At 24.8% G+C, this 19,194-nt stretch overlaps 4 protein-coding genes across 4 annotated transcripts; all 4 read left to right on the top strand.

The window, feature by feature from the left end:
• The first annotated feature begins 3,812 nt into the window (after positions 1–3,812).
• Positions 3,813–8,038, top strand: LOC112601834. The gene is made up of 4 exons (XM_025349643.1): positions 3,813–3,947; positions 5,190–5,318; positions 5,987–6,192; positions 7,845–8,038. Exons 1-3 carry the CDS (start codon positions 3,894–3,896, stop codon positions 6,134–6,136), a joined length of 333 nt encoding a protein of 110 aa, XP_025205428.1. The 5' UTR covers positions 3,813–3,893; the 3' UTR covers positions 6,137–6,192; positions 7,845–8,038.
• Positions 7,531–9,240, top strand: LOC112601835. The gene is made up of 2 exons (XM_025349644.1): positions 7,531–7,643; positions 8,908–9,240. Exons 1-2 carry the CDS (start codon positions 7,590–7,592, stop codon positions 9,097–9,099), a joined length of 246 nt encoding a protein of 81 aa, XP_025205429.1. The 5' UTR covers positions 7,531–7,589; the 3' UTR covers positions 9,100–9,240.
• Positions 9,241–14,898: 5,658 nt separating this feature from the next.
• LOC112601848 lies at positions 14,899–17,133 on the top strand. Its single transcript, XM_025349670.1, has 3 exons — positions 14,899–15,114; positions 15,793–15,888; positions 16,149–17,133. The coding sequence occupies exons 1-3, from the start codon at positions 15,061–15,063 to the stop codon at positions 16,341–16,343; spliced, it is 345 nt and encodes a 114-aa protein (XP_025205455.1). The 5' UTR covers positions 14,899–15,060; the 3' UTR covers positions 16,344–17,133.
• A 557-nt stretch (positions 17,134–17,690) lies between these two features.
• LOC112601850 lies at positions 17,691–19,050 on the top strand. Its single transcript, XM_025349672.1, has 3 exons — positions 17,691–17,860; positions 18,154–18,255; positions 18,754–19,050. The coding sequence occupies exons 1-3, from the start codon at positions 17,798–17,800 to the stop codon at positions 18,970–18,972; spliced, it is 384 nt and encodes a 127-aa protein (XP_025205457.1). The 5' UTR covers positions 17,691–17,797; the 3' UTR covers positions 18,973–19,050.
• The last annotated feature ends 144 nt before the right edge of the window (positions 19,051–19,194 follow it).

The following is a 19,194-nucleotide window of genomic DNA, read 5'->3' as shown; positions in this document are numbered from 1 at the left end:
TATGAGAAAATTTGTACTAAATTTTCAAGTTTTTTAACGGATTCACGACAATTGAGCGCAGACAATTGAGCGCGTGACAATTGAGCGAAGACTATTGAGCACACGACAATTAAGCGCTCCGAAAATTAAGCGCTAAGATAATTAAGCGCAATATATAAAAAATAATAAATAAATAAAAAATATATTATAATAAATTTAAGTCATAGAATGATTAATAATATTATATCTGAATACAAAATGTCAAACAAAAAATGTATAATAATAATTTAAAAAAATAAAAAAGTAGGCATAGTATAATTTATAATACATTATGAGCCAAGTTAAACTATTAAATATTTTGAGCAATGCCTTTTAAAAACTCTTCAGTTGATCTAGAATGAAATTGTTCACAAATATTTTTTATCCTTAATCCTGAATCTTTGTATTTTTTTTTTCTTGGTTTTGGTTCATTACCTGCAATAAATTGATGAATTCTCACGCGATTCAACTTTTCCTCTTTTTTTAGAGCGTCGATAAATTTCCAAATTGATGGATGAACTGCATTTAAAATTGATTTAAATGAATTATGCCATCCTTCAATAGCATTGTTGGTCCTTGGTATATCATTTTTAATCAACTCATAACAGTTCCATAATTTTATAGAAAACTTTGGAGACCTTCGTTGCCTGTTACGACTTATACGACCTATCCACGTGTCTTCGAAATAATCTAAGAAAGGTGTCAATATTGTTTCATGTTCTATATAAAAATCAGTTTGTAATTGGTCTTCGAATGCAGTAATAACAAACTCTGGAGGAACATATGCTAATGCATTTAACATTTTAATATTTAATGCAAACTCGGAATTTTCACGGTATTTTATGGCAAGTCCTGTGTTTTGAATATGTCTCCATATAGATTGACAAAAGTGGAAAAAACAGCCATTTATTTCTGTTTGAACAGATTTATTTATAATTTTATCATTTCGTGAACAGCAGTTAGTAAAATATTATAGCGCTTAATTGTCGCAGTGCCCAATTTTCCCCGCGCTCAATAGTCTTCGCCCAATTGTCTGCGCTCAATTGTCGCGCGCTAAATTGTCGGGACACCTTTTTTAACTAAGCAAAAAAATTTTTTGGACAATAATTTAAAAAACAACTGAACTTATTTATTTTTATTTTTCCTAGCGTTTTAGAAAACTATTGCGAATTTTCACTATCACAAATGTTGATAACAGACAAAGTAAATAATATAATAATAATAAGAAGAAAAACACACACACTTTGTAAAATCAAAACAATTATTACTTCGCTCAGCATTAGTCACATAAGTTTTTGATAAGATTTAGATTTTTTTTTTTCAAATTGCATAGGTACTTTTTTTAAATCAAGTATTAAACATAAGGGTTTTGAATATCCATTTTCAGAAAATATGATGTTAGTCGATGAAAAAGAAAATGGATTTATTTGCGATTTTGATTTCAAATGTTTAGTACGTGGAATTGTTGAAAATATATATTATTATATGCTGTAATGCAGTTTTCTTTTTTAAGTAGGTTTTTAAACACTGTGGAGGGTGACTGATTGCATCAACCGCGCTACGTCAGCCAAACAATCAATTATTACATCAAAATCAAACACATTATGTATTATCTATAGGTGATATCTGGATTCTTCAACGAACGGATGAGGCAGACAGTTTTTGGACTTAGGGAAGTATGAGCTCTTGATTTGAGAGGTATGTGTAAATACACTCGTATAATATTTTTTTTAAGTACTAGTATTTTCATTATATGTTTGTTTTATGCTATATTATTCTGTATTTATAATTATTGGGCCATAAAAATAATTTAATAACAATTATAAAATAAAGAATTTTATTGTAATTGTAATTTTATGTTATAATATTTATGGGAGGCGTAAAATAAGTTAATTTTAGTTTTATGGCATACAACAAAATGTTTGGGAACCACTGATCTAACTACATAATTTTTTAAAATAAAATAAAAATAAATACGAATAAATAAATATTTTAAAACTTATATTTTTTTTTTTACGTATTTAATAATTATCGTGCTAAATAACCATTTAAAAAAAAAAAAAAAAAACAGTTTTACTGATGTGTCATCGTTTAAGTACTCTTGTGCGTTATTATTGTAGATATACATATACATTTAATTAGGATATTTCTGTTTAATTTTTTTATCAACAAAATCAGCTTCTTGATAAATGATCAATTCTAAATAGAGCCAATCGTACATAATAATATATTAGTAAATAACGCATTTTGCTAACCATTTGTTGTAAAAATCAACTCTGAATAAATATTTGTATCTTATATTATAATAATATGATCAAGGTTTTGGATTTCGTAGTAACTAAGGTTTTCATAATGAGTTTCAAATATGTATTGCACACAAAAATAATCAACCAATATTCATTCCGTTTCAAAAATTGTAATATTTAGAGATGTTGTTTTCCAGTTATAGATAACTACTATAGTCCATGTCTAGGCAAGTTAATCTAATTTTTCTTTTAATCCAGATAAGTTAAAAGTTATATGAAAATGTTCAATTAACTTATAAATTTAAGTCAAGTTATTATTATTATTATTTTTTTTTTTTAATACATAAATATCCAGTAATAATATAGCTTGAAATAATAAAATTCATAAATATTATTAAGCCCAGAAAATAGATTTATTATACATAAAACTAAATTTGGAAAATTATAGTACAGATAAAAAAAAATATGTATTTTGTACCAAATGCATGCAAAACTAATATAATCTTTTGATTTATAACAGAAAATATACATTTTTAAATAAGTAAATGAAAATAATAAAATGGAATTTAAAATATATATATATTTTACTCTAATGTTACATATAATAATGCACTAAACAGTTGTGCATTGTGAAAATCAAGAACGATAAGTGAACTTTGGAGGACTATTTTGTCTATTGACAATATTAGCTACTTATAAATATAAACATTTTATTTTTTAAATAGATATGAGCATTATCCAAAACAGAAATATCTAATTTGATTATTTATGACGAAATTTTTCATAATATTATTCTTGGGAATTGTATATTAGTGATTTACATGCTTTACCTTCTACCCATATCATATTAATTATTATAATTATTACTTATTAGTATTTTCTAATTATTATTAATTATTATTATTACAATAAACTCGTAAGTCACGGTATAGAATGGTATACTTATATGTATTTAATTTAGTTATTTTTATTGAACAATTCTGGAACGAGAATTCAATTTTATTTGTATTTATTTCTTATCCAAATAAATGTTTACGCAATAGGTAAATATCATAAATCAATAATAATTTAATTATATTTATCATTAAATATTTATAAAATAACGGAACTTGGATATAATTAAAAGTAACTCGTTATTTATTAAGTTAATATCAAAAAAAAAATCATTTAAGTTAAAAATTAAGTTAATGAATATTAAATTTAAAATAGCTAAGTTAATAAGTTAAAATTTACTTAACTTTTAACTTAACTTAATTTTTTTAACTCGTTTATGTCCAGGCTTTTTATAGTCTAAAGACATACTTATAAGTGTGATAGTTGATAATATGATATTTAGAAGGATAATGAAAACCAAAAATATTGCAAAATAGGAGTTTTCAATTTTTTTTAACCGAATAATTATTGTAACATTTCTATTATTTTCCACGGGAAATGAGTGTTACTGCAACACTTGCGCATACAATTTTAATCGTATTATGAGTCTAATTACCGCCTATACAGATAAAACACTAGCGAAAAAAACATAAAACCGTATGACCCACCGTAAACTGTATACTAGTCGGTGATTTTATTAATTCATTTCTCAATAAATACAATTTTTGAACTGTTTAATTTAAGAACCTGAATAAGATGATTTCCAAACGAATTTTAATATCAGCGATTTTCATAATATTTTTGGTCCAAGTGAGTTTCACCTACAAAGATTTCTAATGTTAAGGTTTTTGCTTACGTGGTATTTTTTTTTTTTTGTCTTTATTAAATAAGAGTATTTACAAAAATTTAAAATCACATAATGTTTTGCTTTAAGAATTAAAAAAATAGTTGTTTTTAATACTTATTTTTGTACCTCATTGCTTAGCCAAGAAACACAACTCTCTAGATTGGTCAAGTTAAATAATTTGTTTCATATTTTTAAATCTTAGTTAGTATAGACAGATATATGTTAAGTTTAAAACTAGTAAAAGTTATAAGTTGGTTAGAAAAAAAAGTAACTAATTGGATAATAGTAAATAATTAGACTTCTTTTTTTTTTTTTTTTTTTTTACAATTAAAAATTCCCAGTCTATGCAAAATTACAATAAGTTAATTTGATAAAAATATATTTCTATGCAAAAATAAAAAATGTGATAAAATAAATTTGTTGAAAAATAAAATAAAGTGAAGCCATCCTATGATTTAAACTTCAAATGAAGTTGATTTTGCTGATTTTCAGTTAAATTATTTTCAAAAGATCATAAAACTATATATAAAAAAAAAAAAATAAAAAAAAATAGTGCATTAAATATTTCAAAATTCTAGAATTTAATATTATCAAAAAAATAAATAGTATGGATAATGTTATGCAATTAATATTGATTTCCGATTACTACTTTTTTTTCCTATAAAAACAATAATTTGTACAAAACAAAACATATTTTAAAATGGGTTTTTACATATTAGGGAAAAATAATAATATAACGTGACTTTAAAATGAATTAAAATGCTAGTAACTTAGTAATATCATGAAAACTAATTTAACGCTTAGATAAGAAAGTAACTTCATTTTAAAATTGTATATCACTTTGATTACTTCATTGCGGAATCGATAAATTTAAAATCCAAAACTGAGCTACATTACGATTAAAAAACTAATATATTAAAATACGTTAAGAGAATAGATTTTGTTAGGTTCATTATTTATACTAAATAATATATATGCTATAATATGAATTTCTGAGAATGGTGTTTGTTAGTATAATGGTATATATTATAATATACGTACATTGTATATTTTATGATAACATTTCAATATAAACCACAAATTACGGGAATTTTATTACTTTTGAAATGCTAAATTATTGTAATTATCTCATAGTTATACTAGTTAAGTGTTCACTATACAGTTTATATTATTATTGATAGTTTGTTTTAAATGAAAATGTTTAGTTTATAACTTGTCCGACGACCACTGAACTAACAGATTTAGCTTCACCTGAAACTAAACCTAAGGCAAAATATGCATCTACATCTAAATCTGGAGCAAGTAAAGCAGAAATTACAACTACTGACCCTACGGTAATATTATAATTACATAAAATATAACATTTGATTTTGTTAAAAAAATAATAATTCACTATAATATTATTTAATATGACAATAATATGTAATATTTAATATAGGTACATCCATGTTTCTCATAGTTTATTTTTTATCAATAATAATTATTGACAATTTTTTTTTTTAAGCATTTCCTGTGAAGTTTTCTAGGTAATAAATGGTTTATTTTTTTTTCCATCAAAATAAATCTATAATCTATACAGTTTCGTACGTTAAGTAGGTTTGATAAATGACCTATAAAATAATTAACATGCATCTTAAGATTTCGAAGGTTACCCAGTGATAACACTTTACAGAGTGACAATATAACAGTGCAATTTTATGATTAGAAAGGTATTTTACCTGATATAGTAACATTCAGCACTTATTTTACTCAGGTACATCGTAGATCCTTCACCATTTTCTTTTTAGTCTATGAGCGGGTTATTTAAAAATAAGTTAGTTGACAATTATTAGTGATTAGTGAATTTGTGTGTGATTAGATCTTATTGTGAAATATGGTGTAGTATGATTTGGAGATTTGGTTAAGATTTGGAATTTTAAGATCTTTGTAAAAGTTGTGGTTGATAAATAAATTTTGTAAATAAATTAGTTTATAAATGTTAAAGTTGTTTTGTTATCAACAGGACCTAGAAATAGACCAGGATGATGAAACTATGAAAAAATCAAATAAATCAAATGGCCCATACAAATATCTCTCTAAGTTTATTCAATCAATATGTTGGCCTCTACGATACTTTTGGGGAAAATTAAAAAACCTATGTACAACAAATTAACAATAAAAAACAGAAAAATCTGAAACACTAGAATTTAACACTAATCACACTAAAAGGTTAATACATGATAATAATAATAATAATAACAAATGTAAAAAATAAGTTATTGTATATAAATGATTTAAATATTAAGAAAAAAATATTTCTTACTATATATAGTAAGTACTTATATTACTTTACTTATATTACTTAAATATTGTTAATAATATTTTCCTTACAGAAAAACATTGACGTTCTGTAGTATTGAGTAGGGTGTAACTGTAAACAAAATAAAATAATACATTAATAAAATATATAGGATGTTTTTGGAAAAAATATCACAGAAAACTATTTATATTAACTATTATTAATAGTAAAATGAATTACTAATAGGAATATAAACATATAATAAAATATTCATAGACATCATAGACATACACGCTGACAAACTATTTTTACTCAGCATCGTTTTTCGTAAAAAATGATTGATATCGAATTCAAATTTAACACACCCATTACAAATAACCGGTGTTACTTACAGCGTTAATTGGTGCTTATAAATTAACTTAATTTTGGGTAATGAATTTAGATTATCTACTACTGATGATTGTCAAGTCTCGACGATTATTCATTCCTGAATCATTCGCTTAAAAATATTTTCTACATATTTTAGTACACAATTAAAGAGAATCTATTATATTATTCATAGAATCATTGATGTTTATACATAAATATTTAAATGTCTTTAAAACTTTTAAATCTATATTATTTTTAAAATATTTTGAAACTTCAATAAATTATAAATTTATAAATATGTTCATTATAACTAAATAGTATTATTTTTATAACGCATTTACTTTTTTTAATTTATTTTTAACACATAGTTTTATGATATGAAATTGTGCCCAAAAAAATATTTATATTCACATTAGGACCAATTAGCAGGTCTGCGAGGGAAGTGTAATATGTTCTGAATTCAAATCATACACATAAATATTTTTATTTTTAACCATCATTAATTATACAAATATATCTTTATGACCTTTTAGTGCCCTGAAAATAATGTAATTTAAAGTAATTTAACTAAATGATAAAAATAATGTATAATGCCTAATACTATTTAACTTAATAACACACTCCAAAACAATTAAAATAAAAAAGTATGTTTCGCGTGACAAAAAAAAAAAAAAAACCTGGTATTGTTTAAAAGTTATAGTTTTTAACTACAAGTAGGTGTTTACATTATTATGGAAAATGTATAATATTGACGCACATGTGAATTGATTATAATTGTGCATAGATATGAACATGTTTGTGCACAGAAAATATACACACCATAATAATAAAAAAAAAATCATTAAGTTATTTTGTGGTACGTCATAGTGATTTATCAGTGAGTTAATATTTTCATTTTCTTTCTCTTTTTATCTCTCTCTAAGCTTTAGTTCTAATAGAAAATTTAAAAGACGATAAAATGATTGCTACACAAATCTTTATTTCTATGATTATTTTAATTTCTCCAATCCATGTGAGTTTCAACAATTTTAATCATTTTATTAAACTAGATGTTAAATTTTAATACCTACTGTTATAATCTACTTATTATTTTATCATTAATAAAAAAGTTTATTTTCAGTATTTACACATTACAAAACTATTGTAATTATAGGATTATTATATGATGGAATAACTTTTCTTTAATAATATGCACCAATTAACTATATTTCAGGGATTTGTATTTGAATAAACCAGAACTCGTAATATCCATAAAAATCCTTTATAAATACTAACTATCAAAACAAACGTAACTAAAAAGAACCATCTTCAGGATAACAGGGAAATTCAAAAGTTTTCATTTTAAAAACGGCATGTTATATGATTTTTTTTATTTATTTTTTATTGTTAATTCAATTTTGTAATTTGTTTTTTAATGGTGTAATATTTTTTAACTTTTAAGATAATCAACTATTTTTTTTTTGTTCATTGCTAAAGTTTTATTTCATAATAATATTCTATCAAAAGTTCTATTAATTAATAAGGTGTTAAGTTTTTTTTTTTTTTTTTTTTAATTTTAAAAATATATTTAAAATCTGTATTATGCTATAATATGGTTAATATTTGCAAGACTGGACAGCTTGATAGAAGGGGGTGTCCAAACAACACTACTTCAATTAAGGTGTTAAGTTAAAAAATAAAATATTACCTGGACTAATTTTCCTCCTATATTAGCTCGATATAAAGGTTATAAATACAAAAATATTTATTTTTTATCCCAATGGCTGAACATTCAAAACCATTCTCTATTCAAAATACAGAGGTCAAATCACTAAAATTTTTATTACATAATGTATATGGTATATCATTATACTATATTAATCCATTTTATTTAAAAGTTGTTGTTTTTTTTTTATTTATTATTTTATTGTTTATAACCTGTCAACCTGTTACTGATGGTGTTGCAACAAAACCAAAAATGAGTAACTTTGCAGTTGTAGATAATAAAATAAACACTTCTACGGTAGGTAATTTGTTTGATTAAAGTATTAGTTTTAATATTTTTTTTTGTTATAGACTTCATTATATTTTTAACTGATATTAGTTTTATAAACTCTAATAAATATCTAAATTAAATTTTACCCACCTTTAAGATTTTGAATTTAGTAAAAAACATGTACCTAATGAAATTATTTATAATTAAATATTGATTGCACATCATTCTATTGTCTATATTTTATTCTATTACGTTAAAACAAATTAATTTTTAATAGAAATGAACTCTAGTTTTTGTTTAGGATGAAAAGATTAAAAGAGTAACAGATCAATCAAATCTAGGGCAAACATCAGCTCCAGCCAAAATTCGTTCTATTGTGTCCAAATCTATTAGTTTCCTTTTATGGCCTGCAAAGAAAATCTGGAAAGTAATTAACGTATTAATACCGTTACGTCAAAATATCAGTACAAGAAAACAGGGAATGGGAAAGTGATAAATTAAAATGAAATAATTAATATTTCAACTGTACTTGATAATTTTTAAAATTATATTAAAATCGGTATCGTTCAATTAACACACAAAACAATTGTTTTCTTTATAATTATAAATTTGTCACTTTATTACTAGAAATCACATAATTAATAAGTACACGCTATTTTATTTAACATGTTTTGTACATGCAGTTAAGTTAAATTTTACTTAGTAACTTTATTTTTATATGGTAGGTTATACCATGTATTATATAGTATATACACAATATATGAGTACACGTGTAAATAATATTTAAGTTGAAATTCTGTTATTATCTAACTGTTTTAGAGATTTAATAATTTTACATTTTAATTGTTTGTAAGCTAACATATTTGATATAGATCATAGATACTATTTAGTGTATAAAAGTTGAATCTTAGCGGAATAAAATCACTTAAATAACCTCACAAGTTCAATGTGACATAATAACAACATTAGAAAATAATTAATAATTACAAGTAATTTAAGCATAGCAACAAAAATATCACGATTGACCATATCAAATGTTTTCTTTAAGTTAGTTAAATGATGTCAAACTTATCATATTAGTAAACATATAAATTAATTTCCACTGTAATAATCATAGAAATATTTATGATGAATATGATTTTGTTTTAAGTACAATTTTTAAAATGTCAATTTCGAAGTAAGGTATCTTTAATAACAAATTATAGTTTACATGTTATTGTGTATAAAAAGCTTAAAAATTACAATAAAAATATTACTTACCATAGTTAATGATATTTTCAAAATATCTGTAAGACTGTAATAGATACGATGTAGCGGACAGACCGTCTGGTGACAATGAACGGACACCCGAGAGGATGGCTAAAGTATCCCCAGCACCGTTATACTTCTACGATAATCTAAATGATCTAATACGATAACTATATCTCTATATGTAATATGTATATATGTATAGAGACTAGTTACTATAGTATGTATAAAACATAAAATTATAAATATTAATAAATAAGTATATAAACCATAGACCAAAAGTAGCAATAAATAAAAATAAAAAAAAAAACTTTGAGATAAAAGCATACAGTATACTTCTGTGATATTTTGATATTATGTACAATAATAAAAATCATTGCTTTAGAAAAACGATTCCGAGTGAAGATTGATTAATAGTTTTACTTTTAAGTTTAGGTAACCTAACCTAGGCAACTACTTAAAGGTGTTCAGCTACGTTATTAAGAATACAATGTATGACTGGTTAAAGTCAAGTAACTGTTGATCTTTGAAGACTAGTTCTAAAGACAATAGTTTATTTACGTATATATTTTTGTTTGAGATTTTAGACACTGGTTCAAACTTGTTCAGTTATAATTTAAACAACATTTGACAAAATAAAAAAATATCTTTTTTATTGCTCAAAAGCTTAAATACATAATCATATAAAAATAAAATAACTATGATTTATAATACAAGGGCTATATATATATATTTTTTTTACTGGCAGTTAATATGTAAAGTACTTCATCTATTTGAATATCTCTGTGTACATAGGCGTGCGCACGGGAGGTACTGGGTGTGGCTGAGTATCCCCCAACATGTAATTGGGGGCCCTAAAAAGTAAAATTTAAGTCCAATAGCATTATATATATATATATATAAGCCCATATTTTAACTGATTTTATTAGAATAAAAATGTTATTCTTTCTAAAATATGTGATAAAAAATAAGTTATATTTTAGGATAAAAAAAAATGATAAAATGTAAAATATTTTAAGTATTCGCGAAAATAGTTTATTATGATTATAATAGCTAGATATAATTAACTACGAAAGTAATAACAATAAGTATACATTGAAATTATAATAGAAATAAATATTAGATCCAATGAAATTTATAACTTGCCTAATTAGTACTATACAGTAATTATATACCAATGATAAATATGTCAATTTAAAATTGAAGAAAATACCTACTAGGTTTTTTTGAAAATGTATTCTACTCAAAACTAATTGTATGTATATATTATATAATGATAATAGTAATGTTTAAGTGTATATTCATACAAATACTATTAAATATTAAATGTAAAAAAAAAAAAAAAAATTAAAATATGTTTATTGTTATTTTTCTTTACCATTATACATTATTTATTATCATTAAATTGAAAAGTAAGTTACCTACTTAATAAAAAAAAAAATATATAAGTAATATTTATTCATAAATTATAATTCATCAAATATATATATATATATATATATATTGTTAAGAAAGGGTCCAAAGTTATGGAAGGCACTCCCCAAAATTGAGGTCTGCGCATGCGTATGAATGTTTAGCAAAGTCAATTTTACTAACCGATCTTGCCTCATATTCGACCGCAACTAAATTTTTAACCTAAGTTGATAAAGCAAAGCATAACAAAATAAGTAAATTACCATGCATAAGCCAATAAGCAAATTATTATTTGGACATATTATATTGTAAAATTGGTCAGTTAAAGCTTATAACAGATAAGAAAATTATACTACGATTTATCAATTAAAATTGTACTTATAAATTATCAGTGATATGTGGTAATATTAACTTAATTATTTTGTAGAGAATATTTTGATTTTTTTCTTGATTATAGACTTAAAATTAAATATGATTTATTAAATATTCTTTTTTCTTAGAATATGAACTTGACAACATTTGTACTGTAACAAATTATTATTAGGTACTAATAATAAATTATAATTTATTATTGTCATATGTACAATTTTTTTTAGATTTAATTTCTAAATTGTCATCAATGAAATTAATAGAACCTTTTTTCCCCTTTTTAAACACCCATTGAGTTAGTTGTAACCGTATTTGTTGGGAACGAATGATAATCGAGTAAACATAATTTATAATTATGGATTTTATTTGATAATAAAGCTTCTACAAAATAGTAAAGATAAATCTAAAGGGGAATACTTTTATTGCTCTCCACTCAAATATGCCACTGTTTATCTCACCTTTCGATGCCCTTGCCTGTCTGTCGTTTGGTGCTTGTCAAACGTACGACGTGATCGTTTATGTAGTTTTTTTTTCACACAAATTGTCGATTGATTGCCTTTTTATACAAATTGCGTATACAATAAAAAAAAAAAAGGTTAGAAAGTGGATACCACTTTGTTGTATAGTAAGTATCAACTGGTTCACTGAAATGGATGAATTAAATTTTAATTTAATAATACATCAAATTTCATACTAAAATTGATTCTAAGCATGAGTAATAGATCATAAAAAAATGTATTTTTTTATTGAGAAATGGAATATAGGAAAATGTTACAACAGAATAGTAAAGTAAAAAAAAAAAGTTGTAACGAGCAGATGAATATACACCACCAATAGAAAATAAAAGTAACAAATAATGATATGAAATACTGATGGTAAAAATTATAATAATAGAGAACAATATGATAATACTAATTCATAATACAATACACTTATTGAGTATGGTTATTGGTTAGTGCTTAATGCTTATCATAGGTAATGTGTTGTGGCGCGTAACTACTTGAAAGCCAACGTCGGTAGGGTGAAATAAATAAAACTCAATGGAATAGCTTAATATTTTTTTATGTAATATAATATAAATCAAATGAACAAACGTTGCAGATAACGTGGAGGCAACGCATCATGAAGGAACCACAGAATAAAGTGGAACAGCGTAACGTTTCGAAAACGCACGGCTCTCGTCCGATTAATGAGGTAGAATACGATGTAATAGTAGGGGTCGTTTTAAGTTTTCGGCGGACGTCGATCACGTGTTTAACGGACGGTTCATTGTCGGGAATGAAATGTACCTACAGACGGCTATAAGACATAAGCGCTAAAGATGCAAAAACGAAATATTGTTTACGCCAAAATTTGTAAGACCCAATATAAGAAGTAAACGCAAAAGGTGGAAAAATTACATATTATTTACACCAAAATTAATTGTCAATAATCGTTAAAATATAAAATACATGAAAATAAATATAATTTTGATAAATTGGTTGATTTTTTTAATCTAATTTTTTTCATATATTCTACACGACTTATTTCACTATTTTGATATTTATTCCTATGTACAATTATTTATTCGTGAGTTTTTAAACGATATAGTTTTAAATTTAATACATTTAATCTCTATTATTTAATATTTTTTAACTGTGACATAAAAGTATTTAGGAGATTTTGGAGTTTTTGTACGGCTACGACTTTTTATTTATCTCATTTTGTTGGTTATATCTTCCACCGGTACAGACGTGTATTTTCGAGAGGATGCATCAGTGAAAGAAGGACGAAAAGAAACGGTCGCAGCAGATCTGTCACAGCGGACATGCGACTCACCATCGCCCCGACAGATATGCGGACCTCGTGGAAAAATATTATGGTAGTTATCTGTCACAGTACTAATGCTAATCATTAAATTATTGATAATAAATAGAAAAATAGAATAATATGTTGTAAAATTAGGCGGCGGCAATGGTCGACTCACATAATCGAGCGACAACGAATATATAAACGACCTTACATTTGTGCAGGAACTCGGGCTGGTGATTTGACTGCGGGCAGGAACGACACTAGGGGATGATTTGAGAGGCCCATGGCTGGGGAACGTTGAATGAAGCACTGACAGGAATAGGGGGAAGAGAAATAGTCCAAAACTCATGAAACGGCATTAAACTGGTACCGCAGGTTGAACAAAAACGGCCGAATAGCGGTTATAAATCGCGGACACTTCCGGAAAGTGTGACTACGGCTCTTGATACTCATCCCAACCTAGAGTAGTTGCCCACGAACATGCGGATAAATAATATTTCGTAGTATGCTTACTGCACTACGGCGAAAAGACTCGATAGTGGAACACATCCGAAATATTATATCGTTGTCACGAAAAACAATAATCGATACGAACGAGTCACGAAATCAGACCAAACTTTGTGGCTGTGAGGGGCGGGTGGGCATATTGCATGAACTGGTCGACTGAGCCTGTTGCGCGAATCAGCTTTACACAACTTAGAACAAGATTTTTAATACGTTCTTTTCTTTTTTATTCGGACTCATTGAACTTTTTTGGATGTCTGTTCTGAATCAACTGTTCGATCAAACTTTCTGTGTCATTCTGAATGTGCTGACCTAACCCAACCTCGTTGGAGTCATAGGGATGATGATTACACATTTATACATAAATGTATTTATAGCTGGTTTATCAAGCGATCATAAAAGCATATATACCTATCTCGATTATCCGATATCGCGAACTCGTGAATAATTTGTTATAATAGGAAAATATAACATTCGTATATAATACTATTCGAACACAAGTTCATTCGAATAGATTTTTTTTTCGAATACTTTTCATTTAAAAACTTCCTACATTATGTAATATATTGTAGGTGTCATTTTTTTCTATTGATGCCGAAAATGTGGTTTTTTTTTAAATTGTATTGCGCAATATTATTCAATAGATCAATGTTTAGTATAAAATACAATAATTTTCATTGATGGCAAAGAGAACAAAATAATTAAATATACGTAATTCATAAATGATTATATCTCTTTGTTCGATGTATAATATATAGTTAAGAAAAATAAATAAATAAATAAATTAATGCTTTTTAAAACATTTGCTTTTATCATACTTTATAAAATATGGATGTATTATAATCATGTTAACAATAAATTGAATACAATAATATTATATAAAATATTGTGTCAATTATAGCTTTTAAAGTTAATTTTTTTTTAACTACAGTAATTATTTATGTTACTATATTAACCTACTTAACATGAACTTTTAACTTTACAACATTTTTATGTAATCTAATAAATTTTTATCACTCGTCGTAGTATTAAACAGTTTTATTAGAACTTCGTAGACAGAGACCGTTCGGTGTTAGTGATCAAGTGTATATTTAGCCAACATTTTTTTACTATATTAAACGAAATTAAAATGATTTCAACACGGTTTTTTATGTCAGCGATTGCGTTACTAATAGTGGTCCAAGTAAGTTTGACTATTTTAAATTATGTGATATAATTAATAAAAAATTAATTCAATATATAGACTAGTGATAAATAACGCACGAATCTAATATTTGAATATTACCTACTTTTTACAATATTTAGAGTGTAGTAATTGAAATGACTAAATTTTATTGTATTGTAAGTAAATTATAACCTTCTAAATTATTTTAATAAATGTCAAGAACATTATTTTTATTAAATTATGAGTTCACAAATATTAATTTACTGTTTATTTTTTTTTAGTAAATATAATATTACGTAGCTTTATATTAAATACTTACTTATTCTCTCACATAATGACATAATATTATAATGTTTACAATATTATGGTGTGTGTATAAAATAATATTATTGTCTAGATTAAGTCGTTATTTTTAAATTTAAGGCTTACGAAGCTTCACTTTTCATATCCTATACCAAGGCTATGATGTTTAAGTTTTGTTTAATCAATGGAATACAAAACTACACCCAACAGGCAATAAAGCGTTAAATATTAAACAGTGTTGTTAATATTGAACATTCCAAGTACCTTAATTATTTTACCTTAGACGTTTATGGCCCACTTTCATTCAAATATTCATAATTCAATTGGAATATTATAAAATATACATCATATTATTATAAACGTTTACGTTGATTTATTTTGTCATTTTTTTAGTGCACTACTTGTTTAGATAAAACAGATACAAATGTTGGTGCTACCAAACCTAATATGAAATTATATATTGGCGACAGTAAATCTGAATCTCTATCGGTAATTTTTTTATCAATAATGTCTTACAAGTTTAAACCTTAAATATAATATAAATAAAATTAATGTATGTTTATTATTGTAATAATACTAATTATATTGATGAATTATATATCATAATTTAACACCATAAAACGATTGTTTCAAAATAATTTTTTATCGAAAATCACTAAACATTTACTTTAGAAAATAAATATGTATATATTTTATTATTTTAAATTTAATGTTATTACTTTACTCTAATGTTTTGTCATCTGTCATAGGACGAAGAGGAAACGACCGAAGATAATTCAGAGGAAAAAACAATGACAAGTAGCGTTCGTAGTTTAATCACATATCCCGTTGAAAAAATTCTTTCGCCTATAAAAGGGGTATTTAATTCACTGAAAAACGTCGCGAAGAAATTTAATCCACTGAAAACAGCAAATGATGAACCTTTGGAAAATTCAACAAAATAATTAATGAATAGCAGTTTTACAATATTATGTTTATCAATACTTATTATAATAATACAAGTTATGTTGTAACGGTTTATTGGAATTAATTAAATATTTCTTGTTAAGTATAAACAAACGAAAATATTTTATTTTGTGTTTTCGTGCCTATCGATTGGTTGATACGTTTCTAGAAATCTCGTAAACAATATGATTTTCTTATTTTGATTTTTATTCTGTCAATCGAAGGATCTGAAGATGCATTTTAATTTGTGAAATTTGAGTATTACAAGATAATTGACGTGGCATAAAAGAATATACGTTGCAAGTTTTCACTGTTTTCAATTAAAAACAATGGGGAAGTTGGTAAACACCCAACTGTACAATAGAAATTGATTATCGAATTAACCATGTCATTGATTAATTCCAAAAAAATTTAAAATAATTAAATTAGTTTTAATCTTCATGCTTAAGTCACTGTGATGTAAAAGTTATTTTGAATTTAATGATAAATCATATTGTGTATGCAAAACGGTTACCTATGTGAAAATACAGTAATAAAAGATCAGTAGCTGTGTGCGGTGTTTTATCGTTCGATGTACCTACTTATTTTACCCCGCAATGGTAACGTCAAATTCCAATATTACAACAAAAATGAAATAGAAAATATCTGTTAATGAAATGCAGGTGATAGTATTGTACACTACCCAATGAAAACATTAATTTTCTTCTATATACTTGTTTGCAAAGATATACGTGTACACAATTTTATTTCAATTCGTTTAAACAGTAGTCGTTTTTCTATCAAACTATTCAAAACGTACATAATTTAAAGTTTTTACCGTTTGAAATTTTTGGGATATTTTTTTTTATTATTTTATTGTTATTATTGTTTTTGTATTCATTATAACCCGTGTGTATTATAATTATTTTTTATATTCTAAGATAATAAATAAATCCAATAGAATTAACCAGAAAAGTCAGCCTATATTAAGTCTTGCGTTTTATATTTTTTCGACATAGCCAGTTATTTATACTCATGCTAAACCTAATGACAACTGCTCATTTAACTAATGTTTGTTTATGAATATCAAAACAATACATTATTACAATTTTTTTCATTTTCAAACTGTAAATTGTATGTATTAGTGTAATCAGTAATTATTTTTTTTTTGTGATGATTTGAATTTGTATTATTGAAACACTTGTATATGTTCTTGTAACAAATTATTTAAAAACTAGTTATTTATAGTATGTGCATGTGTTTAGTTTAAATGTAAAAACGAGGAAAGCGTGTCTGATAAAAAAAAAAAAAAAAAAAAACCGAAGTTTTTGGAAACACCAATCATATTATATTTGGTATAGATGTCATTTGGACATTTTTCGATATTTTTAATCAATAAATAATACAAAAAATAATATACATTTCGTAAATTGTTAATAAACTCTACAGTGAAGAACAACAGTGGCTTGTTAAAATGATATTTTCCAAGCAAAATACTATTATTTTTTCATTTATTGTAATATTTTCTTTAGTGCAAGTAAGTCCTACCCATCTTAATAACTATTACGTTCGGTATTATTCGATATTCGATTTTTTTTTTTTTTTTTACATAATTTAGATGATTTAATAGAAAAACCTTTAATATACTTAAACTTAAACATTGTATATAATTGAAAATTAAGTGATAAATAATAATGTTCTATATACATTTTAAAAGACTTTATAATTTAAAACTATATTTAATAATGTACATTTTTAAGTATCTGTGTGCCATTTTTATTTAAAAATATTGAACTAATTGATTCTCATAGTGATTTATTTTATGATTAGTTTAGAAATTGTGAAGATCCTGACTCTAAAGTACTTGTAGACTCTGTAAGCAATGGTGGCTCAAACAAACAGGAACCTGCTAATACAGCGCAACCTACACAGGTAATGTTTATAAATTAATTTATGTATTAAAAGTACAGTAATAGCTAAACTAAAAATTAATCTTATAATCATTATTTGCGTAATTGTAATTGCGTACTTACTAATAATATGTTTTAATTCAATATGAAATTGTAGGCTATTATATTAATAGTAATATTGTATTATTATTTATTGAATTGAATTAAAACAGTACATATACAATAAATTATAAAACACATCTAAATTTAAAATCTTGCATTATACATTATAATTAATAGACTCAGTGTTATAATTTTTATTTAAAATATTATTTAAAAAAAAATACATATAATATTATATATAATTTGTGTTGGTAGAAATAATATTTTGTCACATTCCAATTTATTTACCGGCTAACGACTGTATTCTAAAACATACTGGTGTTATAATAATATAACTAATATAAGCTACATTGTAACTGTTACTCGTGTTTAATTTTATGTAATATAATATACTGAGTATATTTTATTTTATCCATAGATAAATATTGAAACAACATCAAATTCAATCCAACAACCATCAGCAACACCAAATAAAAAAAACTTATTTTGTAAATTTATTCGTACGCCCTTTAATGCATGTAAGATGGTTTTTGAAGACACAATCAAATCAATTCGGAATAATTTATTAAAAGTCAAGAACAATATTATTTCTATGTATAGACCACCGGTCACAACTGTCAACAACGTTGTTGGTTGATTTGATTGAAATTATCCGTGTTATCATGTTATTTGTTATCATTTAAATATCTAATAACATAAAAAAAAACAGAAAATATTTCGTTTGTATGCTATGATCTTATCCAACCCTTGTTAGGCAATTTCAAGCGTTTACCACTATTAAATATTCATCATATTGTGTAAGTACTATCTGTGTTGTACTCTACAGACTACAACCAATGTATAGTTAGCTGAATATATT

Source organism: Melanaphis sacchari, unplaced genomic scaffold (assembly GCF_002803265.2).
Source record: "Melanaphis sacchari strain LSU unplaced genomic scaffold, SCAv2.0 Contig7_pilon_pilon, whole genome shotgun sequence".
In the NCBI taxonomy this organism is placed as follows: domain Eukaryota; kingdom Metazoa; phylum Arthropoda; class Insecta; order Hemiptera; family Aphididae; genus Melanaphis; species Melanaphis sacchari.
Note: the sequence above shows the minus strand (reverse complement) of the source record. Positions and strands in the feature narration are given on the sequence as shown.

Bases quoted from the DNA above. Each gene is read 5' to 3' on its own strand.
- LOC112601848 (XM_025349670.1), top strand. From the start codon at position 15,061: ATGATTTCAACACGGTTTTTTATGTCAGCGATTGCGTTACTAATAGTG. The intron at 15,115-15,792 runs GTAAGTTTGACT...TCATTTTTTTAG, and splicing joins CGTTACTAATAGTGGTCCAA to TGCACTACTTGTTTAGATAA. The intron at 15,889-16,148 runs GTAATTTTTTTA...CATCTGTCATAG, and splicing joins GTAAATCTGAATCTCTATCG to GACGAAGAGGAAACGACCGA.
- LOC112601850 (XM_025349672.1), top strand. From the start codon at position 17,798: ATGATATTTTCCAAGCAAAATACTATTATTTTTTCATTTATTGTAATA. The intron at 17,861-18,153 runs GTAAGTCCTACC...TTTTATGATTAG, and splicing joins TAATATTTTCTTTAGTGCAA to TTTAGAAATTGTGAAGATCC. The intron at 18,256-18,753 runs GTAATGTTTATA...TTTTATCCATAG, and splicing joins ATACAGCGCAACCTACACAG to ATAAATATTGAAACAACATC.
- LOC112601834 (XM_025349643.1), top strand. From the start codon at position 3,894: ATGATTTCCAAACGAATTTTAATATCAGCGATTTTCATAATATTTTTG. The intron at 3,948-5,189 runs GTGAGTTTCACC...GAAAATGTTTAG, and splicing joins TCATAATATTTTTGGTCCAA to TTTATAACTTGTCCGACGAC. The intron at 5,319-5,986 runs GTAATATTATAA...TGTTATCAACAG, and splicing joins TTACAACTACTGACCCTACG to GACCTAGAAATAGACCAGGA.
- LOC112601835 (XM_025349644.1), top strand. From the start codon at position 7,590: ATGATTGCTACACAAATCTTTATTTCTATGATTATTTTAATTTCTCCA. The intron at 7,644-8,907 runs GTGAGTTTCAAC...GTTTTTGTTTAG, and splicing joins TTTTAATTTCTCCAATCCAT to GATGAAAAGATTAAAAGAGT.